General features: G+C 48.2%; 1 protein-coding gene across 1 annotated transcript; it reads left to right on the top strand.

Moving 5' to 3' along the window:
• Positions 1–7,994: 7,994 nt before the first annotated feature.
• On the top strand, positions 7,995–12,830 carry PtA15_12A58 (uncharacterized protein; the record flags this gene model as incomplete). Its single annotated transcript, XM_053162214.1, has 1 exon — positions 7,995–12,830. One exon carries the CDS (start codon positions 7,995–7,997, stop codon positions 12,828–12,830), a length of 4,836 nt encoding a protein of 1,611 aa, XP_053025628.1.
• Between the last annotated feature and the right edge of the window lie 13,786 nt (positions 12,831–26,616).

Raw genomic sequence — 26,616 nt, 5'->3', positions numbered from 1 at the left:
GCCAGCTGCTGGCATTTTTGAGGCGCCGTCTGGCGCGCACTTTTTAAAAAGTGGCGCCAACAACCATAGTCATAAGGGTCGAAAAGATCTCTGGTTCATCGTTGAGCTCAAAGAAGTTTATTCAGAGCGATACATAATTGCAAAGCGAGACAACCATATCAATAAGATCAGATGATAAGAGCAATGGAGTGTGATCAAGAAAGACGCCCAGAGTGCGACCGAGAAATATGACTATATGATTTTAAGACCGAGGGATAAAAGCAATGGATAACGGCCGATAAAGACAAGATCAGAGCAATAAATCACAATTGGGAAATACAACTGTATTGATTGATCAATCAATCAAGAAAGAAAGAAAACTGTATTTCAATCGATCAAGAGAGAGGATCGTATTTTTATCAATTGGAAAAGAGAACCGTATCAATAAGAGCAATAAGAGCAATAGAATGCAACCAAGTGACTGTTAAACATGATTGATGTTGAAAAGGTGAAGCACATAAATAGATCAGCAAGTGGAGGAAGGACAGATTCACAATACAAGTCATGCTTACAATTTATTCTTTCTTTTTGTTTTCCTTTGACTCTTTAACTTTCTTCTCAAGCCACACCTGGCAAACATGATTGTTTGCAGTCCGAAGGAGGGTAAGGAAGGTGCGGGCCGAGCCGTTTTGAGTTTTGTTGGTTTGGCTGTTGGCTTCTTGGGCTTGGTTTTCTTGGACTGAGCCATTGGAGTAGGTGTTGTTGTTGGGTTGGGTGTTGATGAGAGTGGTGGGATGGTTTCCATTAGGACAATTGGATCAATGAGATTGATGGACTTGGGCATTTGATGCTACTGGGATGGCGGCGGCGGCGGAGAGAAAAATAGCATCCAAAAAACAGGTCCAGACCTGTTTTTGAAAATGGGTGATTTTCAAGGGAATCTGTTTTCTGGATTTCACAAAAAACAGGTGCTGTGGTACATGTTTTCTGGGGAAAACTGTTTTTTGTAGAAAAAAACAATTTTCCTGGGAAAAACTGTTTTTTTGCCTGCTATGGTACAGGCCCTTACATAATATTACACTGCATGTTTCACAAACCTTGTGACACCTCCTTTGGAATTTCTTCATCAGAACTCCAAAATGTATTTTTACGGGATACAGGTTACAAGCCTTGTTTTACAATGCTGTATTCACCCGGAAAAGTATTCCAACTCAGGATGACACGCGAATTTTACACGCCTCAACGCCTTGATCACGTTGGATTTCCACCCACTTAAAAGTATGTCCTTCCGCCTTCTATTGCCGCCTGCCTTCCGCCGACCTCATAGGCCAGCTTCAAACTAACTTAACTAAGTCCCTCCCTTTGTGGAGGGGGACTCCGCCTCCTTTGGAGGTCGCTTCGCTCCCCCAATGGCGAAAAGGTTGACCTCGAAGACGTTTTGGGGCTGTTGTAGTGAGTAAACCAGCTGCAGTTACAAGCTGGCAATCACTGACGCTGCCTTCTGCACTCCTAGAACAAGCAAAAATGGCCTGGATGCCGCCTTCCAGGCATCCAATACCAACATGTGTGAACTTAACATGGGACCGGGTTTGTATTATGTAGCCCATTTTTGTGAGTCTTGATTGTGCTCTCCAACGAAATCGCTCCCCAGACTGGCAGGATTTCAACGTTATTACGGCTTTGCACCTCATTGTAAGTAATTATGAGCTAGCATTGGAGAGATGAAAGTCTCATCTGAGCTTCACTTCTTGTCCGCAGAGCTCCAGGATTGGATACTACAAAGAAAGGTCCGCTGACCATGCTGTCAAAGCCCTCATGGACTCCCTTGCCCCAAAAGCAAAGGCACGGCACAACGGAAGCTGGTGAAAGATTAAGTCATTTAATTTAGTCCCAAGTGATATTGTTGCTTTCAAGGTGGGTTCCTTCATTTGGGTGTACTAATCATGTACTCTTCACTAGGTTTTCTGATTGTCCTCTTTTTCCAGATCGGTGATGTGGTGCCCGGAGATTGTCGTATGTACGACGCAATTAATGTTAGACCAAGCGGCCTTGACCTGTTAATCGCTTCCAATTTACAAATCAGTCGGCCATCAATGTTTTGGATCCATCTGCAAGCAGGAAAACACTGAATCCAGCAATTCAGGCACTGATTCCAGCAATTGAAGACCCTCCAACAGTGGAAGATCAGCAAATCAAGGCGGCGGCAGATAAGAAGGTACTCAAGGGGGCATCTTTGGAGGCCACCAAGGTTTCCATGGCTCAAACAAAGCCCAAGAGTACTGCCAGTCGGCCCCAAGAGAGTGTCAGTGCAAAATCTGGAGCGGAACAAGCAAGCAGTTGCAAACAAAAAGCCTCCGGGGAGTCAAGGCTTTGTAAAGCTAAATTTGGTTAGGGATGGCGGGGTTTGGCTATTGGGTATCCGTGGTCTCTTTTTTATTTTTTGTTTCTCCATGTTTGGCGCTTTGAAATTCATCACTTGCAAATTTTTATATGGCTTGTAAATTTCACATTTTCTTTTGCCTGGCGAGAATTTTGCGACCGTTGTGAAGGCAAAAATACATCCCTTGTGAGTGAAGCCTTGTGAATTTGAAGTTTTTTGGCCCCACGCGCTATTTTGTGGGGCTTATTTTTTAGAAGGGAGATCATTGTAAGAGAATCACTTGTGAAATTACATTTCAGTCTGTTGGACAAAAAAATTACAAGGTATCTTTTAAAATGCTTGTTTTACAATAGTGGAAAATATGGCAGGAGGTGTGGAAAATTATGAATGCCTCCCAGCTTGTGATAGTTTCACAATGGATGCAATTTCCAAGGCTTATGACTTGTAAAAGAAGGTTTGTAAAATTCTACCCCCCCCCCCTAACTTAGCTAATTCTCTCCTCGGGGGGGCGAAGCGACCTCTTTGGAGGGTCCCTGCGGGACGGCGTCCTCCACCAATAGAGGGACTTGGTTAAGTTAGCTGTACGACAAACTTGAAAGCAAATCAGGTTCCACTGCCAGCACCCAGGAAATCCACTACTACATATAAACAACAGCATCCAAAAAATCCTTGAGTTTGCATTTAAAAATTCATACATGAGCTCCAAAAATGCAGCACTGGGCACAACTGCTAAAGTTACCTAAATTCATCTTTAATTGGATCCATGGAAGAAAATTATGCACTACAAGTTCAACCCCACCGCCTGAGAGAATTGAGATTGGCATTTTTCAATCCTTTCCAGTAGCACAAACAAGCAGAGGATAACTTCAAACATTTTGAATTATTTGTTTTTGGCCCAAAAATCTATACATTTTGGTCATTGTCATTTATAAGGTTGTTCTTGGTCCTGACTCCTGGCCAAACAGAGACAGCATGCTGCTGTATGTGCAAGTCAAATTATTGGTTCTGTTATTTCACCTTTTCAACCATTAATCTTTATGCTGCACTGGCTGCAACAGGACCCTGGCAACCCCCTATGAATGGGTGGCACCAAAAATCTGGAAATTTGCAAAAATTTATACATTTGCAGAGCCCATTAATACACGTTTTGTGCGTACCCTCAGAGGATTTCCAAAATTTTCATACATTTTTCATGCCTACCATTATTGTTGCGGACAAGGGCGCAAAGCCTGTTTTTTTTGCAGCTAGCCATTTCTCATAGCTTCAGGGATCCTGGGTAAACTACGTAAACTGGTACAAAAATATTAACCTGGGTGTTCATTGCTGCTGAGGGGTGTGTGTGTGTGTGTGTGTGTGTGGAGAGAGAGCAGTTGTGTTCCTCTCATAAATTCATACATTTCTGGTTACTACCCTCCCTTCTCTGAGGAAAATTTTATACATTTGAGGTGCCTACCCTCAAGGCTATTCATACATTTTCCGTGCGTACCATTTTGCAATTTGGCCGGGAAATTCATAAATTTTGGTGCCACCCATTTATGGGGGTGGCCAGGGTCCTGCTGCAACACTTAAACCTGTCCAATCTTGATGATTCCATATCAAACTTGCCTTTCTTATGGAGCAATAATTGCTCCGTATGTACGGTTTCAAAGGGATAATATATCTTTTGAACCAAGGGGGAAGCCACAGGATACCTTATTTTTGAGGTGTTAATTCTGCAGAGTAAAATTGCACTGACTCTTCGGGAAGCCACGTGTTACAGACATGCCGGAAAAGCTTGCCCTCTTGGCCAGGATTTTCCACCGGAAAATCCTGCTGGATTTGCCAAAACTGCGGGAACTGTGCAGATACTATCTGCACAGTTCTGATAAGTACATATGTAGGCTAGCACGCAATCACCAGCAAGCCTAGGCAAGGCCCCACAAACCGTCCGATGTCCAAGCCGTGGGTCCGTTCAATGCCGCCCGCCAGTCCTTGCTCCCGCCTGCCACCAGGATCAACCCAGTTGGCTCGTTCCATCCCCCTCCCATCATCCGCCGGTCAATTCAGCAATCAGGGAACATTTGATTCAGCCAGGTTAGTCCATTATTTCTCTTTCCCTCTCTTGGCTCTCCTCAAACAAACAATTCAATCACCTGATTCTCTCTCTCTTGGTCTTTAGTCTTGTCAGCCAGATTCTATCCCCAGCAGACCCTCCAGAATCAATCCAAGCCAGTATCCACAGTCCTCCCGCTCAGCCAGGTTAGTAAAAAGTCTTCTTTCTTCCTTGTGCCCCTCTTCAAGTCTTCTAATGTCCTGATTAATTTTTTTTGGATGATTTTTCTCACTTCAGCTCCAATGGTTTTCGTTAAGTATGCACCGGAACTGAAGGCAGTAGCAGTCAAGCTGATTTTGCGGGGAAAAGGTCGGGACAAAGTCAACGACCTTCTTGACACCCAGATCTTGCACAAATCATTCCAACGCTGGAAGCACCTCTTCCTGACCACTACCAATGTGGTCCAAGACCCGGCATTATACCTTCAACGGGGAAGGCCTCTTGAAGTCGATCCAGATCAAAGGGAGTTCATATTGGACATCCTTTTGGCTGACCCAACCCTCTTTCTAGACAAAATCCAGAAGGCCGTTGAAGACGCAACTGGTATTCGCATTGCCCTGTCAACCATTTACAACAATTCTCGCCTACAACTTGGAATGACCAAGAAGAATATAAGGACAGTTCACCCCTCCCAGTGCGAGATCAAACGGGTTGACTTCATTGGGAAGGTGGCCGATCTACCTCCTGAATACTTGGTTTTTACAGGTGAGCTGCTCACTTATCTCCTTTTGTGTTCTTTTTTTGGTTCACCAGCAGTAAACTGACACTTGTGCATGCATGCAGATGAATCTGCTATCTGTGTAGATGAATTACAACAACAACGTGGGGGGGCCGTCAAAGGGCAGCAGACCAAGCGAATCAAACGCACCCACAATTCGCCTCGACTCAGTCTTTTTCCAGCAGTCTCCTTGGATGGAGTTCTGGGGGTCATAGCTCAACCGGGATAAATCCAGAGAATTGATTTTGAGTACTTTCTTGAGGAAGTCCTCGTGAGTTAATTTGGTTCTTGCTTGATCATTTATCATGTACCAGGGCAAGAAAATGACTTTAATCATCTCTTAGTTGCCTACAATGAACCCATTCCCAGGAAGAAACAGTGTGCTGATCATGGATAATGCACGCATCCATCACAACGGGCAAATCATGGATATATGCAATAATCACCAAATCCTGCTCATCTACCTACCGCCTTACTTGCCTGATTTCAACCCCATCTAAAAGGTGTTTTCGGTCATCAAAAGCCATCTCCGCCGGGACTTAATACTGACTGGGGACGAGGAGGAAGATGTCAATATGCTCAAGGTATACATCAACAAACTGGTCACCCCCAGCTTGATGGCTGCGGAGTTCCGTTCTTGTGGCTACATTTCAGTGATTGATGATTAAGTGATTGACTACATTTTTTTATTACTTGTTCTTTTGATTTATTTCTCCTTTTTTCTTTCTTGTGTGCAAGACCAATAAAATGCGAGATGACTACCTATTTTTATTACTTGTTCTTTTCTTTCTTGTGTGCGAGACCAATAAAATGTGGGAGTTGAAAAATTGACTCCCAGGAATTAATAAATTGACTTCCAAACGTCGTTTACGTCGCGCGGACCGTCTCGGGACGTCTCCCCCGGGTCCGCGTGACCTCGCGCGGCCCCAAAAGCATTTTTGGAGTCGATTTATTAATTCCCCTCTCAAGGATGGGAGTCAATACATCCAAGTATATTAAAGTCAGTGAAACATAGAATGAAAGACCAAGGGTTCCCCCTAGAAATATACAAAATCACAAAAACAAGACCAAGGGTTTCCCCTTTACAAAAGCTAAAATCCACAAAAAACATTCTGGTATAATTACAAGTCAATCAGACACAAGAAAGAAAAAAAACTACACTCAGCCCGCTAGCATCAGCAAGCTAATGCACCCGGGCCCACCTTCCATTCCTGTCTAGCAGGGCTAAAAAAGGTGGGTGGATGACCCCCAGCGCGCAGTAAAGGCATTATGCAAAGGGGGGCCAACAAATATTGCCCCTCAGACTGTGCAAGTGCAACAGCGGAGGGGGTTGAGACCAACAGTGCAAGAGCTACGCTACAAAAAGCGGCAGCGTAGCGAAAGCGTAGCGGTTTTAGCCTCGCTTTGCTAAGCTTTTTGTAGCGGACTTGGCGCTTCGCTATTCGCTACATTTTTTAAGGGGAAAAAATTAAAGAAAATAGCGCGCTTTTTTTAGCGCAGAGTAGCGGCAATTTGCTACGCTTCTCGCTATAGTAGCGATTTTGCTGCGCTACCATAGCACCAGTCAAACATCAATACTGCACATCATAAAATGATGGAGAATTGATGTTTGTGTACTATTTCTGGCATTTTCCACCAAAAGGCAGAGATGCCCGCTACGCTTTTGACACAGAAGCGACCCGGTTTGCTACGCTTTTGGTGCTAAAAAGCGCTATTAGCGCCAAAAAGCGTCAATTTTTCCGCTGCGCTATACTGTAGCGAAGCGGCAAAAAAAGCGCTTCGCTACGCGCAGGCCAAAACTGCAGTAGCGGTTCTGGCGCTTTGCTACCGCTCAAAGTAGCGATTTTCCGCTAGCGCTAACGCTATTCTGGATCCAGAGTAGCGTGTTTCCGCTTCGCTACGCAAAAGCGCCGCTTTTCGTAGCGAAGCGTAGCTCTTGCAGTGTTGTTGAGACTGACGCCCGGCTGGAATTACAGCGCGGGGGGCAGCCTGGGGATCAACAGCTCAATAGTGCCTCCATTTTGTAGAGAATCTATACACACCAACTCTGTTGTGACATGTATGTAGTACTCGACTGCACCAACTGTCACGAGTATTTGTAGATAGTTTATATACATGATTTTCTCACTGTGTAATAAAATCATCGATTCTACGAGCTACCACTCCAACAGGTTATGAGCCTATCTCACTAGAGTAGCTCGATTTTCCTTTTACAATCTACGAATCGGTAGCCGGCACCAAGACGAGCAACGTTATCAGTAGCTTCCATAGGGAGCGAGCCTAGTAGTCTTTTACGACGAGTCAAAGTAGTCCGCCGGCGTTTTTTTCTTTTTTCTTTTTTCTTCTCTCTTCTCCCCTCGTTCCCCAGACTCTCCATCAAGACCTCTGTGACCGCACCCAGCATCAACAACTTCACAATAGTAATCTAAAAATAAATAAAATATAAAAATATATATATATATATATATATATATTAAAATACAACAAATAAAATCCCTTTCTCTTTCTCTTACCGATTATCCGACCGAACTCGGCCTCGGGAGTTTTAGTTTCCTCGTAATTCCCAGTCTTGTGTGGTAACGCTCACGGGTAGATTCTCAGTTTGCTGCCTTTTAAGCGAGCCCGTGGTGAATATCCTGCAGATATTTAGATTGGATTGATCACCCATAACCACGGTGCCGTTGAGGGGGTCGTATTCTGAGTTTAAACTTTGTGTGTAGCCCAGCAAGTCGGGTTGTGGTTCTACTCGACCTCGGAACACCTACGCCGACCGTGGACAACTTCTTTTTTTTCTTTTTCCTACAACCACCAAACCTCCCAACCCCATGTCCGATAACAAGTCTCCCTCTGGACGTTTCGTCCCTCGCCCATTAAACAAACCAATACCGGGACTACGGACCATCGATCGGACAACGCCAACTATGAAGTCAGTCCTAGGCCCTCAACTTTCGGGCAACGACTATTTTAGAAGACGACTTGCCCGCGGTACACCAGCCCAGAATGCGAACGAAGGGGTAACCCCGTTTTTCAGACTTGACAAGGGCAAGGATCGCGAAGTTTCTGAAGACTTTCCAGAAGAAACAAGCTTCCAGCCGAGAATCACCGGCCGCATCATCGGATCCTCTGCATCGAACTGGAGGCGCACTGATAATCCTCCACATCTAGCCAACCCCACCGCAAGCCAATCCTCGGAGACCGCAGGGCCATCTGGACAAGACCGCAACACGGGACAATCAGACATTGCCGAACTTGTGATCGAGATGCGACTTCAACGAGAGGCCAAGGAAGCCAGAAGACACGATGAACGCCTCCGCAGGGCGACCGAGGAGGCCAGGACACAGGCCAGGTGGGAGCTCGATGAGGATTCGAAAATCTCCACCATCGTATCCGCCGCTATCAAGGATTTTGCCCTGGAAGATTTCCTCAAGCCTGACGGATCCAATATTTGTCGCTGGGAACAGGCCCTCAGCGCGACCGCTGCGAAGAGATTCCGCAACGCCTACTTCTACACCCCTCAAGAAGGCGAAGTAATCATCCCCTACCATGAACGAATCGCAATGGGGATCATTCAATCCTCAGTACAAGCCGGCCTCTCATTCGATTTGCTTGATTTCGACAGTTCAGCCGAAGTCTATTCCCACCTCGTATCGAAGTTTCGAATTGTCAACCGGGCTCGTCAACTTCAAGCCTGGGAGAAGGTGAAAAGCATCACACTTTCCGACTACGGCAGCGCCGCTGAAGTTCTGGCGGAGTTTGATCAATGCGCCCGAACCTTTGTAGAACAAGGCATTGAGCTTACATGGGAGACTATAATCAGTTTCGTGCTCCAAGGCAATCTCAAAGATCACCTCCGACCGGTCCTGGACCAGAAAGTTGACTTGTACATGGAGACCCACGAATCCATGGCGCCGGGCCCAATTGACATCCTTCGGTACTGGGACGCTGCGCGAACGGAGCATCGACTAGCGGAAGAGACAGGCCGACACCCGACTTCAGCGTTGAACATGAGTCTAGCTAGCCGAAGCAACACTAGCGTTTCAGGAGAAGTTTCAGGAACCGTTTCAGGATCCGATCCCAAGAGCCCGGAAACAACCGACGTCACAGCGATGGCACTCAACAGGCCAGGCCATTGCTACATCTGCAAAAAGGTCGGCCATATGGCCCCTGAATGCCCAACTAGCAGAAAAAACAACCCTAGTACCCGCCCACCCAGCCAACGTCCCAACCCTGCGGTAAACTTCCCACCATGTTCGGTAACATACAACTTCGATAAGGTTCCCTACATCAGACCAGTGCAACCAGCGGCCGACACGAACGCAAAAGCATCTGGTCCGTCACAAGGAATGTATCGGCCTCCCCACTCCTCTCAACACAAGACACAGCCTCCGGCAACCAATCCCAAGAGCGTTGAGACTAGGCAGATCAACACTGACCTGTTCGCGGAGGAAGATGATGAGGTCGAATATGTTTTCGACAATGAGAACCTCTCGGCGGAACCCACGGGCCATCGTTTCAACCTACGGGAAATGACGCTCAACCGTGAAGGACAAGAAGTCATCTGGGACTCCGGTGCATCAGATAACGTGACGGGCGACAGGTGCGCACTGTTTGATTTTACACCGCTAGCCCAACCTATTGCCGTCAAGGTGGCGACTGACACCGCATGTGATTTTATCACAGGTACGGGTACTTTGAAATTTGCAGGGATGAACGGAACAACCATCGCAGTTAGGAACGTCTATTACTGTGAGCGGGCTAGATCAACGTTACTATCCATTGCCGCATTCAAACAGGCCAATGCCTGTTTCAGAGTCAATGGTAATTTTGACTCTATTGATTTGCTCTCTAGCGACGGTCAGCTTCTTCTCCGCAGCAAGTTCGACCCAATCAAAAACACGTGGCCTCTTCATCAGCCCAAAAGATCACCCCATGCCAGTCTTACTCTCCCCAGTCAACTTTGTTTTCCGTTTTCTAATCATGCAATTGAAGCCAAGTCCGTTTTTAAATCTCCGGATATAATTGAACATAGCCAGTTCACATGGACTGGTGAGGACTTGACTGATGATGAGAAGACACTTCTATTCTGGCATCGCCTGTTTGGCCATGCGAGTCTGAGAAAAATTAGAAGGTTAGTTAAACTACAACTTGGTTATGGATTACCACCGACGATGCCCACTGGATCAATCAAATGCCCGGTATGCTCCATCTGCAAGGCGACAAGGACATCAGCACTTGGTCCAACAAACAGAATACTGAGCAAACTAGCAGTTGTGTGTGTAGATCTCATGGGACCATTCGACACCCCCACAATGACCGGTGGGAGGTTTGCGCTTACCATCCGTGACATCTTCACCTCATATAGCGAAGTGAAAGTTCTCAAGACAAAAGCAGAGGCAGCTTCCGTGCTGATGGAGACCATCCTGCGATGGGAGACCCAGACTGCCACCAAACTCAAAGTACTTCGATCAGATAATGGCGGTGAGTTTGACTCCAAGATACTAGGTAAGTTCCTCAGCAACAAAGGCATCGCAGCGGAGCGCTCCCTTCCTTATCATCACTTCCAAAACGGCACAGCTGAAAGGTACAACAGGACGGTGTCAGATATGGGAAGGAGCGTCTTATATGACAGCGAACTTGGCAGAGAATTTTGGGGGTACGCCTTCATGTGGTCTGCCTGGACTCTGAACCGAATTCCTAACCGGGTAACCAAGGAAAAAACCCCCTACGAGTGTTTTTTCGGAGACAAACCCCAACTGGACAGAACTAGGGTTTTCGGCTCGAAGGCGTACGTTCTGCTTGCGCCCGAAAAGAGAAAGAAGCTGGACGATCGTGCCGTTGAAGGGCTGGTTGTGGGCCACCTAGCGGACTCAAAGGGCTGGACATTCTGGATTCCAAGCTCAAAGAAATTCGTTTCCTCTGCCTGGGCTGATTTTGGAAGAAACACGCTGCCTGCTGCAAAACCATCAACAGAAAAACCCGACAAAATGGACAAGAAGACACCTACGACGGCCAAAATTCAACAAACAACAGCATCAAATCTTCTTCAGCTGAATGACTTCAGTGAAGAAATCAAAGTTACGGCACAAGAGAAGGCTGTCGATCAATGTTTGAAGAACTGCCAGGACGACTCGGGTGATTTACCGTCAACCTTCAAAGACGCTATGCGTTCAAAGGAGGCCGCTCACTGGAAAGAAGCGGTGAACACCGAGCTGGAAAACTTACGTCGAAAGTCGGTCTGGATAGTTAAAAAACTCCCATCCAACCGTCGAAAGCTTGGTGCGAGATGGGTTTTCGCCAAGAAGATCAATAATGACGGTTCAATCAAATACAAAGCTCGGTACGTGGCGAAAGGGTTCAACCAAAAAGAAGGGACCGATTTCGCGCACACTTTTGCGCCCACAGCGACCTTTACTTCGATGCGGGTACTGCTCACTATAGCTGCAAAGAATAATTGGCCAATTTATAATTTCGACTTCGTAGCCGCTTATCTCAATGCACCGATTGATGAGGAGGTCTGGGTCCAAGCACCTGAAGGGCTTGACGTCAATCTCGGAGAGGCTTGTCTCTTGCGACGCGCGCTCTACGGTACGAAGCAAGCAGCGCGTTGCTGGTGGAAACATCTGAACAAAACTCTGGCTGACCTAGGTTATAGCTCAAGCTATTACGACTCTAGTGTATACACCCTTAGTAACAAAGTTGACCGGTCCATCATATGGGTACACGTTGACGATGGGATTGTTACCGGCTCATCAAATGCTGCTCTCAAACAACTAGAATCACAACTAAAGGGAAGCCTAGAAATCAAGTGGGAAGAGGGACTTACCAGCATGGTTGGAGTGAAGATACGCCGGACTCCAGAGGGTTTTGAACTGACCCAACCGAACCTGATTGCGAAGATTCTTAAAGAGCGATGGGATGGGTCTACGCTGCACTCCAGTCCACTACCAGAAGGTTACTCTGCAAACACCGAAGAGGACGCCAACGGTATCAACAGCACAGATTTTCTATCAATAGTGGGCGGCCTCAGCTATGTTGCGGTGGGCACGCGTCCGGACATAGCCTACAGCGTCAACTATCTTGCACGTTTCTCCAGCAAACCATCTACTACACACTGGAAAGGCCTTCGACATCTGTTAGGCTACCTCGCCAACTCAAAAGATACAGCCCTACAAATTAAGCCTGGGAACAATGAATGCTCACCGGTCGAATGTTTTGTTGATGCAAACTGGGGAGGCCAAAGCTCCAGATCTTCTTATGGTGTCATCATCCGCCTGTACGGCGCCCCCATCATGTGGGTCTCCCGGAGGTTAGTCACGGTTGCCAGCTCAACATGCCAAGCAGAATATATGGCGCTGGGCCACGCAACTCGCCATGCGCTTTGGATCCGCAACTTACTGTACGACATAATCGGTGCTAACTTCAAGGTGAAGATTTTCTGCGACAACCAATCAGCCGTCAAGATTGGATGTGAAGACGCGTCGAACAAAAGAACACACCACATAGAACGCGATTTCTATGTGACAAATCAGGCATTATTCGAACAGAAGACTAGTCTAGAATGGATTCCCGGTAAGGAACAGATCGCGGACGTCTTAACCAAGTCTCTTGGCAAAACCGCGCACGAAAGATGTAGTAACTCAGTACAGGGTTTCTTTTCTTAAATTTTATTATTATTATCATTTTCTTTAATTTCTTGATATCATCCATTTCCATACTTCTGCCTAGTATTTGCCAGTTTCTTGTCGAGGGGGGGGATGTTGTGACATGTATGTAGTACTCGACTGCACCAACTGTCACGAGTATTTGTAGATAGTTTATATACATGATTTTCTCACTGTGTAATAAAATCATCGATTCTACGAGCTACCACTCCAACAAACTCCTCCTCGCGCTCGCCAACCTCACTCGGCCAGTTCGACCATTGTCCAGACACCCGCTCAGCCCTGACCACACTAACTACATACAGGCAACCCTTTCTCTGGTTGCCGCTTCCGCCAAGCCAAGCAAAACCCTGACCCTGCCTCTCCCAAAAATTACAACCTTGACACCACTGCCTCCTTGGCTACACACCCGGGCGAATCGGGAAAACCCCCTGCGCCCACCTGACTCAGGAGTCATACATGCGCCAGGTGGGCGTTACAGGACGCCAGCGTGACCAGGAGTCACGCTCGCGCCACCGTGATACACCGCGGTCCGCCCACGTAGGAGGCGTCAGGACGAGCGGGATCCTGGCTGGTGCCGATGCGGGTGTGAGCTGGGCGCCTCAGCGGATTGCCAGCCATGCGTCACGGTTGAGCTGGCGTCAGGCGTGGCGCGAGCCGGGGTCGCCTCCCTTTGGCACAGGTCATCCGGGCGCCGGGGGGGATCTATGGCCAGCAGGCGTTGGCATGTTGCCCGCCCGCCTGGTTCGCCGATTGGGCGCCTCGAGGTGGCGTGAGGCCAGGGTGCTCGTGGGTGCGCCCTCGGGCCGGCCAAGGGGCGACATGATAGGGGATCGGCATGATCTCCTCATATGCCCTTATGCACCTGCCACCGACCACCCGTCATCGTTTCAGATGAAGGCAACCTCAAACGTGCAACATGCACATACAACACTGGGTCGGTTCACCTTACCCGCCCCCAAGACAGCACTTGGGTCGGTCACCTCGCTTCCCCGCCCCCAAGTCTTACCAGCACGTCCTATGTAGTATGAGCAGGGCATGATCGCCTGACCCCATCGCCGCCGTGCCGCCCCCGCGGGCGCAGGAAGATCACTCTGCACACTCGGATGGTCTTGGTGCACTGGAGTTATTTGGTCTCAACGAGACCGCCCCCGTCTCAGCCCCTGGATGGGTGTCTTGACGGTGTTTAATGTCTGAATCGGCGCTGATTGTCATAGTGCATCCTACGTAGGGTGACTTAGCGACTTGGCAAAGAACAGGACGCCGGAGGGCGGGCCGGGCTCTGCCCAGGCCTTCTGGGCCTTTGAGCTCCCCCAGGGGATGTCGAAGCTGCGCGAGGAGACAAGGAGTGAGTGTTGGAGTGTAGGGGTGGACAAGCTTCATATATGGAGTATGGGGAGTCAAGAGGAGGTCGTGGCAAATAGGTTTTCTGAGCCATAACAGTTAGCCCTAATCCCGCCGCAGCATTAGGGCTAACTACGCGGCTTCATCCATGCAATACTTGTAGGGCCATGTTCCCCAGGACGCAACCATCCTCCATCATTGTTCCCACTCTCCCCCATCTGGTGACAGCAGTACCCAAGCTCCCGCCCAGCTATGTCCTTCAAGGTGTCCATCGGAGGCACAAGGGCCAACCGACGCCCTTGACAGCCGCGTCCACCCCGCCGATCTCGCGCACATTCAGCTGTATGTCACTCAACGCGCGAGCCGACCAGTCCGCCGCCGACCCGCGCTTGCATGACTCTCTTGTCTCGACCTTTGACAAGCTGCCGCCCACCCACAACACATCCTTTGGGTGGAAATATGTGCCGCACCCAACAACAATATCAGAAAAATTCTGCTTGCCTGTCCCCATCACCCTTTCCCACTTACCCCTTCCACTTGAAGATGTTGCTTGAGAAAAGTGCTGCTCTTGAAGTAGTGCTCAAGTGAGCCAAGCCAATTGATCAAGATTTTTTGGATTGTTTCTTTCTATATTATCATTTTGTTTTGCAGCCTCAAATTTATGAGAGGTCAGCAAGTAGGAATATGCTATACAAAAAAAATAAAGAACATACGCCAAAACACTGCCAGTATATTTGGCTGGGTTGAATTCATCCCAGCTTAACTGGAATGCACTCAACCAATTTAAACTTGGTTGATCTCAACCAATTTAATATAAACCCAAGGGGGGTACCTTGGATTTATATTCCATCAGTTGAGATCATCCAAGTTTAAATTGGTTGAGTGCATCCCAGTTTAACTGGGATAACCTCAACCCAGCCAATTATGCTGGCAGTGAAATCAACTGCCTGTGAGCCAGCAAAAGAATGTCTCTTGTTTTTCAGTTATGTATCCAGGATAATACAAGTTCCTGGAGAGGTTGGCTGTGCACAGGAGCAAGCATGAATTCTAAAGGTACCAGCCAAACTTTATCTCAAGTCATAATACACATATACAATCACCTTAGGGAAACTAAGGTCACCTACATACAATTGAGCCCTCCTGCTATACCACTGTGGCTGGGACACAAGTGCTCAAAGCTAAGAGATTCTGGGCTATAAACAGGTCCTAGAAAATTTGGAATGATTTTCTTTTTTTTCATGCTTGGGAAGGAGTTATTTTTGATGAAACTTTTCTATAAATGGATGGGCGTAATAGTGGGGGGGGGGGGGTCAGCCTTGCAGGGAAAACCTGATGTGTCTCAGGGAAGGATTGGATATATTTGTATGGAGTTAAACTTGGAGGCTAAATGGGGGGGGCCTGAGATTTGAATGCTGGGTAGACAGGGAGAGTAACTAGAGAAGGTGAGTCAACTGAAGCTAAAGTTTGCAGCGGCGAAGCCGCCTTGGCCTCTAGTTAATTTAACAAAAAATGACAGAATATGCAAAAAAAATTATATCTTGTCACTGTTGTACCCAAAAGCCCTAAAAGCTTTACAGCAATATAAATACACTCTTTAGAGAATATTGTGAGCTTCACGGCATTAGTACTCCTCAGGGAGACCCTGTGTAGCCGGGGGGCGGATTTGGCAGATTTCCTACTAAGGCAAACCCCCGAAACCTTATCTACGGTGCTCCAAACGGCCCCAAATTTTTTTAGCTATAAAAATACACTCTTGAAAGAATATTTTGAGCTTCACGTAATTAGTACTCCTCAGGGAGACCCTGTGTAGCCGGGGGGCGGATTTGGCAGATTTCCTACTAAGGCAAACCCCCAAAAACTTATCTACAGTGCTCCAAACGGCCCCAAATTTTTTCTGCTATAAGAATACACTCTCTAGAAAACATCATAGGCTCCAAGGAGGTATTACACATCAGGCACACCTTCTATTGACCGTGATGTAGCGTAGCGCAGCGCAAATGCGCTATTTTTTAGTGTAGCGTTGGCGCAATCGCGCGCATCTGCGCTAAAGCTACACGCACAGGGTGCAAAGGTATTTAAGACTACAGTGTAGTTTCAGCGCAGATACCTGTGATTGCCCTAATGCTACACAAAAAAATAGTGCATTTGCGCTGCGCTACGCTACACCACGGTCAATAGAAGGTGTGCCTGATGTGTAATACCTCCTTGGAGCCAATAATGTTTTCTAGAGAGTGTATTCTTATAGCAGAAAAACTTTGGGGCCGTTTGGAGCACCGTAGATAAGGTTTCGGGGGTTTGCCTTAGTAGGAAATCTGCCAAATCCGCCCCCCGGCTACACAGGGTCTCCCTTGAAGCTCACAATATTCTCTAAAGAGTGTATTTATATTGCTTTAAAGCTTTTAGGGCTTTTGGGTACAACAGTGACAAGATATAATTTTTTTTGTATATTCCGTCATTTTTTGTTAAGGCCCTGTTTGGACGCCCCAATTTTGGTTATAAATTGCGCGACTTATAACCGGGGGGGCTCGGGGTATAACACCTCATTGATATGTGTTTGGGCCGGCCAGTCATATCACAAAATTCATTACTTGGTATGACGGGAAATTTATTCCCCCAGCCATTTCGGAAATAGAGGTCCTGACCTCTATTTCCGGGTGATAAATGGCTATATGTACTGTCATCTAGAGGAGTACTACACAACCTCTCAATGACCGGTCAAACGGTCATCGAAGAGGGCACAACAACCTCTGGATGGCCAATTGGAGAGGCCATCCAGAGGACACAACGTTCCTCTTGATCACTGCTTGACCGGTCATCGAGAGGGACTCACCCTCTCAATGACTGCTTGACCAGTCATTGAGAGGGATTCTACACCCTCTCGATGACCGGACCAGTCATTGGGAGGGACTCTACACCCTCTCGATGACCCGACCAGTCATCGAGAGGGACTCTCCACCCTCTTGATAATGACCGGTTGACGGGTCATCGAAGAGGACTTCACCTCTCAATGACCCGACCAGTCATCGAGAGGGACTCTACACCCTCTCGATGACCGGTCAACCACTCATCGAGAGGGTGTAGAATCCTTCTCGATGACTGCTTGACCGGTCATTGAGAGGGTGTAGAGTCCCTCTCAATGACTGCTTGACCGGTCATCAAGAGGGACTCTACACCCTCTCGATATCCGGTCAACCAGTCATCGAGAGGGTGAGTTCTCAATATCCGGTCAACCAGTCTTATCAAGAGGGATTTTACACTCATCAAGAGGGTGTAGAATCCCACTCGATGACTGCTTGACCGGTCATCGAGAGGGACTTTACACCCTCTCGATATCCGGTCAACCAGTCATCAAGAGGGTGTAGAATCCCTCTCAATGACTGCTTGACCGGTCATCAAGAACGACCGGATATCGGGAGGGTGTAGAGTCCCTCTCGATGACCGGTCAAGCAGTCATCGAGAGGGTGAGTCCCTCTCGATGACCGGTCAAATCAAGATGGTTGACCGGATATCGAGTTGACCGGTCATTGAGAGGGTGTAGAGTCCCTCTCGATGACTGGTTGGGTCATCGAGAGGGTGTAGAGTCCCTCCCGACGACTGGTCCGGTCATCAAGAGGGTGTACATAGTGTCCCTCTCGATGACTGGTCGGGTCATCGAGAGGTGAAGTCCTCTTCGATGACCCGTCAACCGGTCATTGAGAGGGACTCATCCCTCTCTATTCATCACGAGGTGGTGGTGTGCTCTTCAATGACCGTTTGACTGGTCATTGAGAGGTGAAGTCCTCTTCAATGACCGGTTGAACGGTCATCAAGAGGGTGTCCTCTGGATGGCCTGTCAAACCAGCCATCCAGAAGCTGTTGATGTGGGCTCTTCGATGACTGGTTGACCGGTCATCAAGAGGCTGTGTCCTTCCTCTTTGAGACCGGTTGACCGGTCATCAAGAGGCTGTGTCCTTCCTGTTTGAGACCGGTTGACCGGTCATCAAGAGGGTGTGTAGTAAGTACTCCTCCAGCCTACATACATATATAGCTCTGCCTGCCTTGGTTTGCCAAACAGTCCTGTCATAAATGGACTCAAATGTATTCTGGAGTGGATGTCCAAACAGACATGTTATAAATCTGATGATTTTTTGATTGGGTTTATTACAGTTGGATTTCACATTGGGTGTTATGTATTTTATTATGCAATTTATCATATCACACCGGGCGTCCAAACGGGGCCTAAATTAATGTATCGACTCCCATCCTTGAGAGGGGAATTAATAAATCAACTCCCAAAATGCTTTTGGGGCCGCGCGAGGTCGCGCGGACCCGGGGGAGACGTCCCGAGACGGTCCGCGCGACGTAAACGACGTTTGGGAGTCGATTTATTAATTCCTGGAAGTCAATTTTTCAACTCCCTAAAATGTGAGACCTGGGCAAATGTACAAGAAAGCCCTGCCACCAAGCAGGCAAACTGTGAGACCTGCAGATCCGCCCAAAAAGGGCACAAGTCCTCGCTTTTTGACTCAGACCATATCAAAAGGCAAGGACTTGGTCAAAAAAATGACTGCTGCCAAGCAGCCGAGCCATGAGGTCTACAGATCCACCCAAAAAGGGCACAAGTCCTTGCTTTTGGGCTTGGACAAGGGCACCAGTCAATGCTTTTCGACTCAGGCCATATTGAAAAGGGAGGACTTGTTCAAAAATATGACTGCCGCCGAGCAGGCAAGCTGTGAGACCTACAGATCCGCTCAAAAAGGGCACATGTCCTCGCCTATAACCAAATGCAAGGACTTGGTCAAAAGAGCACTGCCGCTGGAAAACCAAGCTGTGAGACGTATGTATGTATGTATTGCGCACTTTGAGATATCATGGGAAACAGTTTTTGAATGGGCAGATTTGGTTGGTTTTTTAGTAGATCAGGCGACAATCAATAAATCAGTCAGCAGAAGGTTGAGATAACAGTTTTTGTTGGTTTTTTAGTGGACAGATAGATAGATCAGGCGACAATCAATAAATCAGTCAGCAGAAGGAAGGTTGAGATAACAGTAGATAGATTGACAAAATAGGAGGAAGGTGCTGAGGACCTAATTAGATTGCAAGTGGTCTTCCTGGGACTTGGGGGAAGGAGAGATCTCTCTGTAGCGCTGAAACAAGCGTGGCACGCCTTTGCAAAGGGAGCGGGTGACGCCCGAAGTAAATCCCAACTGGATAAGTTGAAGCTTGCTTGATGCCCTGAAATACGTCCAGTTGTGAATCCTGTGGAGCTCCAAGCAGAGGCGGGTCATGTGGTTGTCATCTGGGATGTTTGCCTCGGAGAGGAATGTCTCCAGGCTGATGTTCTCCATTGCGGGACTTTCAGGGACAAGCGGGGCTGGAATGGATGGGAAAGCGGAGTAGTAGGACCAGATGGGCGAAGGCTGGATAGCACTTAAACCAGATGGAAAGTATTCAGAGCCACCAATGGTCAAAGGTAGAGGGGTATCCGGATGGGCGTTTGGGTAGCTTGTACAAGGACGGGGGCTTGCCACGTTTGGGAGGACCTCAATCTCATCATCTGCATCACCATTCAACTGAGCAGACGGGGATTGACTGATGCCAACCAAGATGGAGTTGCTGGAGATTGAAGACCCAAAGGATGCGACTCGCTTTGGCGGTTTCACAGCAAGGGATTCATTCGGACCTCGCTTGTCAAGCCGGCCTGAGGGGCCCACCGGGACAGATTTCTTGATCAATTGCCACACAAAGAGTTCCGATTTTGGGGGGTGGTCGTAATCAACGCCGGGTTTGTTATTGACAATGGCTTGGGCCCATGCCCACAGCTGTTTGAATGGAAGGAGCATTGTGCGGGTCGGGTCCTCTGGGCAGGTAAATACCAGGGCTTGGGCCTCTTTTCCCCCAGCCGTATGTGCGACGCACTTCAATCGGATCTTGGCCACCACGGGGTTGATTGGATCTATATCTGCTTTTGGCTGGTAGGGTGGTAAAGTGATAAACCAAATCAGCTCATGCCAAAAGCAAATGTAAGTGCATGTACTTACATTTGCAGCTAGGCAGCACTGTTCCCGCTCCAGAATAGCATGTTGCTCAGGAGGTCCGTACTTCATCATCAGTGCCGTGTCAATTTGGGCTTCCTGTAGACCACACAATATTTCAGTATGTTAGGCAAAGGAATAAATCAGCTCGAATAAATCAGCTCACTAACCTTTGCACTATACTTCTGATCTTCACAAGGGTTGACCATTGTTATTTTGAAACCAACCTTCTTGTTGGGGGCAGCAGCGGATGCCTTAGTGATCTCACTGAAGTCGCTGGCATTCTTGACCTGAAAAAGGTGGGAGACGCCATACGTTGCGTGTCCATAAACCAAACTGTACCAAGTAATCTTGCCGAGGGCATTCACTTCGTCTAGGAACTTTGCCATGTGTTCCTTGTTTCCACAGATGTGGACAATAACCTGGTTTTGGAAGAAGCGCCACGTACACGCCTCCAAATTGATAGCCAAGGGGCCTATATTGGGCTTTTGGACCATTTTGTTCCATTGCTTGGCCGGTTGGGAGGTGGATCAACCGTGGCTGTTCAATGGTGGTTGATAGGCGGGATTCTTGACGTAAAGCACATAGTCGATGAGCACAGGTGTAATTCGGCTAGGTGGCAGCGCCTCTTGTGTCTTGGGGACCAACTTGCAGCCAGGGTCTGTCAACAGGGCTTCAGCGTTGGGGAGGTCTTCTGGGGGATGATGAAGCAGATCAGATCAGCGACTGATGGAGGCGAAGGGGAAAAATGGAGAACTAACCCATGGTGCTTTGCTTGCTGAATTGACCGGGATGATGGCGGGAGAGGGATGGAACAAACCGGATGGAAAAGAACACCGATTCGACCGGCGGATGGTGGGAGGGGGATGGAACAAACCTGAAGGGGAGGAGAAAAAACCAGCCGCAATATCGTCAATATTGAATATGACCATGGGGCATTTCCGGTTTGGAATTGGCTGGCTGGGGTGATCCTGGTGGCGGCATTGAACGGACCCACGGCTTGGACATCGGACGGTTTGTGGGGCCTTGCCTAGGCTTGCTGGTGATTGCGTGCTAGCCTACATATGTATGTATCAGAACTGTGCAGATAGTATCTGCACAGTTCCCGCAGTTTTGGCAAATCCAGCAGGATTTTCCGGTGGAAAATCCTGGCCAAGAGGGCAAGCTTTTCCGGCATAGCTGTACATATTGTCTTTTCTAGAATGCTTGGATTTTTTCCTCAAATTCTGGTTTCGTTATGCACTTAACCTAAAATCACAGTTTGCACCAAACTTAGGGCAAACCTTGCATTCAAGGTTATTTAAGCACATGCACAAAAAACTCACCACCCAAATTTAAATGAAACTTTGATGTTTACTTCTGCCTGGGATGACAACCCAGCCCTCTGTCGGCCCCTCCCTGGCCCCCATACTGGCAGAGGGCAGCGGCCGGTGGTCATGGGCACTGCTTGGTGGGGTAAGAAAGGCACTCCGGTTCAGAATATGAACTCGGTTTTTCTCTTACCCGACGTGTAGACCACCTACACCACGGGTGCACTAAAAGTTTTTGGATGCGGTCTGAAAATAATCTGCTGGTTTGTGGAAATATTATGAGAAAAATTGGGAAAGATATTTTTGAAGCCCCTTTGTAAATATTTCTGCCCATTTTTATTTGTAATCAAACTTTTCCTCTGATTTCTGTGGGAAACCAAATGTTTCCTGGAACTTTTCCAAAGAGGTTCCAAAAAATATTTACTTTCCTTAAAAAGTTCAAGGAAATATTTCCTTTCACCTACAAAAGTCAGCAGAAATATCTTCTGTCCGGTCAAAGTTGGAGGAAATATTTCCTTTCACCCAAAAAGTTCTCAGAAACATTTCTCTTAGTCAAAGGAAATTTTCTGAGAGATATTTTGGTGTACTGTCCCAGTGATATCCCACCGAGTTGAAACACCGCGGTTCACACAGCCCTTGCCAAACTCCGACCAACTGGAGAATCATGGTCCATTGCACAAGCTCGCACAGGTCTCCGTCTTGATCTGCCTGATTTCCCTTTCTCCCAACTCGTACTCGCAAGTTTTGCATCCTCAACTGGCTCCTCTCCTAAACACTCCCTCGCCACTATACCTTGAGACTGAAACATCATGTCATCACAACCGTGAAGGTGTCATCGAGGCTAGGTTGTACTGATTGGGCGGGTGGATGGTGAAGTGTTCAGCCAAAAAATCTGTAAGTTTTCTTCTTTCTAAATCATGTAACCGCATCAGCTTCAGATGCTTGACCGCTGACGTCTTGATCTATCTTCTTTCCTTCCCAGCTTTCTCCTTGCAATTGCACAATGAAAGCTTGGAGGATAGATTTGCCGTTTTGGAAGGAAATGAGGAGCGTCTGTCGGAGGACTTGCTGTTTCCGGGCTCAGATACTTACAACCACGCGATTGAAGTCGCTCCATAAGTTCCAGCGGAAGCAGACCAAGCAGCAGGAGGCCCAGATGGTTGCCTGCATTGCCAAGTGGTACTACCCCAACACCGTCTTCGAGAACCCATTCACCAGAGCTAGTGTTCAAATGCTCATTTCTTCTCTTTTATTTTTGTCTCATGCTTGTTTGTCTGTTGTTTTTAATCAAAATAACCGGGCATCCATTTGGACGATGCCCAGAAATGTTTTTGGAAATATTATGTGGTTATCAGAATATTGTGCACAATAAAAATGGTTTATCAGAATATTTTGTGTGATAAAATTTGATTAACAAAATATTTTGCTGGACATATGGTGGGATTGGAGATATTTCCCCAAATATTTTGGATTTATCATCAAGAATATCTTTGAAAAAAATTGTAAAAACCACTCTGAGTGGTTTCTGAGATATTTTCAAAATATTTGGGGGGAAATATCCTGGAAAATATTTCCTAAATTTATGCAAAATATTTCAGAAACCACTAAGAGTGGTTCCTGAGATATTCTGAAAATATCACAAACGCGGATGCTGTGACTCGTTCCTAGCGACGTCCGTTCTGAATGAACTGGAAAATATTTCCAAGCCGGATTCAATCCGGCTTTGGAATATCTTTTTGCACCCGTGGTGTACTGGAGGATGTTGGCTCCGGGGGTGGATTTGGCCTTGGGCCTTATCTGACATCTGTCAAGATGCCGCATGCGGAGGGATATGAAAAATATGGCATTTCCCTCGGTCAACGAAACAAGAAATTTTGATGTTTGTTACCGGGAGCGCTAGCGGGAGGTGGGTGGAGTCCATGGTGGCCGCCCAGCCCCGCCAAAGATGCGCCGCGTAGGCGAAGCGCGTGGAAGATGGCTGAATACAGCATCACGAGCTACGGCCGAAAGAACCGAGGCGCATACTGGGCGGAAGGGGAAGTTGAGGTCGAGCCTCATCCCTACCTAGAGGCCTCACTCCAGTTCCCCCCCCCCCCAGAAAGACTCACGAGGCTTCCTGTCCTTTCCCCTTTCCCTCCAGCTCTCCACCTGGAAATTCCTAGCTCCTCAACTCGTCCATAAGAGCCCAGAATTTCGGATAAACCGTTAAATTAACCTTGATAGACCAACTCTACACATCAGAAACTCCTCGAACTTTCAACCTTAACAAACTCCCTAAACTCTCTCACATCCAAACGCCCACAACCCTGACTATCATCTACACTTCCACTCGGAAATCCTCTCAATCCCCTCACCTTCCGTCTCAATCCCCTCGTTTGCCACCCACCAATCTTCCCGCATCCGCCAGAACCTTTCACATCATCCAACCACCGCACGTCCCCACTCCTTCCAAGCCACAACCCCCCCACACCCCCGATGTCAGATTTAAACATCCAAGACACCTCGAACAGCGTGAAAGCCGCAGCTCAAAACCCGCACCCGCAGGGCGAGACTAGTCAGCCGGCCCACCAAATTCCCCCCCCAGAACCAGGCGCAAATACGAGCACTCCAAACTCGTCGTCCCAAGTTCCCGGTGCTCCGCCGAAACAGCCCAAAGCTCCCAAAGCCCCCAAAACCACCACCAAACCGGTCACCCGAGCCGCCACCAAAAACAACCCACCCGGGCAACAAGCGGAGCAAGAGGCCGAGGAACCCTCGCGAGAGACCCTCAAAGAGCCGGACATTACGGAGATAATCGCAAGCCCTAGCGGTAAGCAAAAGATTACTCTAATTCCAGAATGAGTGCGGATAACTAATCAAAAAAAAAAAAAAAAAAAAAAAAAACATCCAAGTCCCGATGCAGTCCGAGAAAACCATGATCACGAACGAGTCTGGTGCGGAAGAGGAAAAGGACCGAGAAACCCGCGCGTTCCTCATGGCTAGGCTCATCAAGGCCAAGAAAGCCGGAGACGAAGCCGCGATTGACCGCTATTCCAAGATGTACGAGGCGGTCTTAGCTGACAAGTCGAAGACCAAGAAAACCGCAGTGGACAGCGACATCCAGGTCGTTTTCCAACCCTCCGTCGTCCCCCAAAAGCGACCCTCAGCGGCAGATGAGACGACTCAGGTGCGAAGTGTGAAATTTATCGTCGGTCGTTCCAACTCGCACGACGATGGCGGGTTCACCTCGTATTTCCACAAACTCTTGCTAGAGTGCAAAGGACCACTCCCCCTAACAATTTTCAACCGCGAGTGGCAGGAGAAAGCCCTCATCCACCACTCGCAAAATCGACCCAAGACCGACGAGACGGCTGCGGAGAAAGGGTTACGCTATCACGGTCTCCCAGTCCCGGACGAATTCTCCCAGTCCTTCACAGACTGGACTCTGAATCACAGATGCTTCCATCTAACCATGAGGGACCGATACCACTATCCAGTACTCGCAGATTGGATCCTCAAACACAAAAACCATTGTGACCGCCTCCATCGGAAACACGGTTTCATGGTTGCATTGAGATACAACATCAGAATCAGAAATAATGCCTTCGCGTTTCGGGTAGAGGTAGACGGTGAAGAGTCGTTTTCCGACATCTCGAAGTTCAAGCAGGAGACGGCAGACGAAGCAATCTCCCTCTGTTGAGACTTCAATGAGATCAGCCTCCAAGAGAACCCGTACGCGATCGGTGAAGGCCGGGTAGGCGGAGATCCACTGAAAGGAATCCGCCCACACAAACAACCCCAACCCAACCACCAAAATCAACCAAACCCCCCAAAGAGCAAATCGAGCCAGAAGCAAGCCACCGACAAAACGCCGTCAGCTCCACATGGCCCAGCATCCTTACCCGCCAAGCCGGATCAAGGCCGAGGCCCCCCCGGCAGCGGATACAAGGGAAATAACTTCAACCCCAACCACACCGGCGGGAGCGTGCGCCACCGGAACCGAGACCAGTAGGTATCCTTTTCTCTTCTCACCATTCCACAATCCCACACGCATCGCCCGATCCCCCCTAATCTCCCATTCTTCCCCCACCATTTTCCTCCCCAATCATTCCCCAAACAGAACCGCTCCTTTCTGAATAGGAACCGTCGGGCCAGGACTCGCATTCCCTCCCAAATCCCCTCTCAACCTGTTTCTCAGACTCATCTTCCTCATGTTTTGAATCCTTTCACTTCTTAACCCTTTCATAAGAACCAAAAATGTCATACCCCCCACCCAATTGTCTCCGAGAAATAAATGATTCCCATGTATATAATTTCTGATGAGTGACCTCTCACATACACCCTCAGGGATTACAGCGCAGAGGAGCGCCCCAGTGAGAACTCAGAGCACGCGGAGGAGGAAAACACGATCCAGAATCAGCCTAAATGGCCTGGTAAGGTGTCGTGCGAGATGGACATCGGAGAGTGGGAACGATCCCTGAAAAGCGCGGGCCTGCTAGCCGAGTACGCTGATGTGATACACGGTTTCCGCAATGGTTTCCACCAGGGGATCCCAGAGCATGATCTGGGCCCAGGAGTACCGTACTACACCCCCCCAAATCACCAAGGCGCCCTGCTAGCCAGGGAAAAGATCGAGGCCACGATAGCCAAAGAGATCAAGGCGGGCCGCATGTTCGGTCCCTTTTCTCACGAGCAGTTGATGGAAAGGTACGATTTCTTTAGGACGAACCCCCTAGGGGCCGCAGTGAACGGGGACGGAACCGTCAGGCCCATCAATGATCTGTCATTCCCCAGGAACGTGCCGGGGATACCATCCGTAAACTCTTTCGTGGATAAGCTAGATTACCTCACGACTTGGGACGACTTCGAAACAACGTCAAAATTCTTCAGACGCCAAACTCAACCCCTACTCCTAGCCATCTTCGATTGGGAAAAGGCCTACCGCCAAATCCCGACGGCAGAGAGCCAATGGAGATACCTGATGGTGAGGGATTTCGAAGGAGGAATCCTCATAGACACCAGGATCGCCTTTGGCGGAGTAGCGGGGTGCGGTTCCTTCGGCAGACCAGCCGATGCTTGGAAAGAATTGATGAAGACAGAGTTCGACCTAGTCGAAGTCTTCCGCTGGGTGGACAACAA

The sequence above is a fragment of the Puccinia triticina genome, chromosome 12A (genome assembly GCF_026914185.1).
Source record: "Puccinia triticina chromosome 12A, complete sequence".
Taxonomy (NCBI): Eukaryota; Fungi; Basidiomycota; class Pucciniomycetes; order Pucciniales; family Pucciniaceae; genus Puccinia; species Puccinia triticina.
Note: the sequence above shows the minus strand (reverse complement) of the source record. Positions and strands in the feature narration are given on the sequence as shown.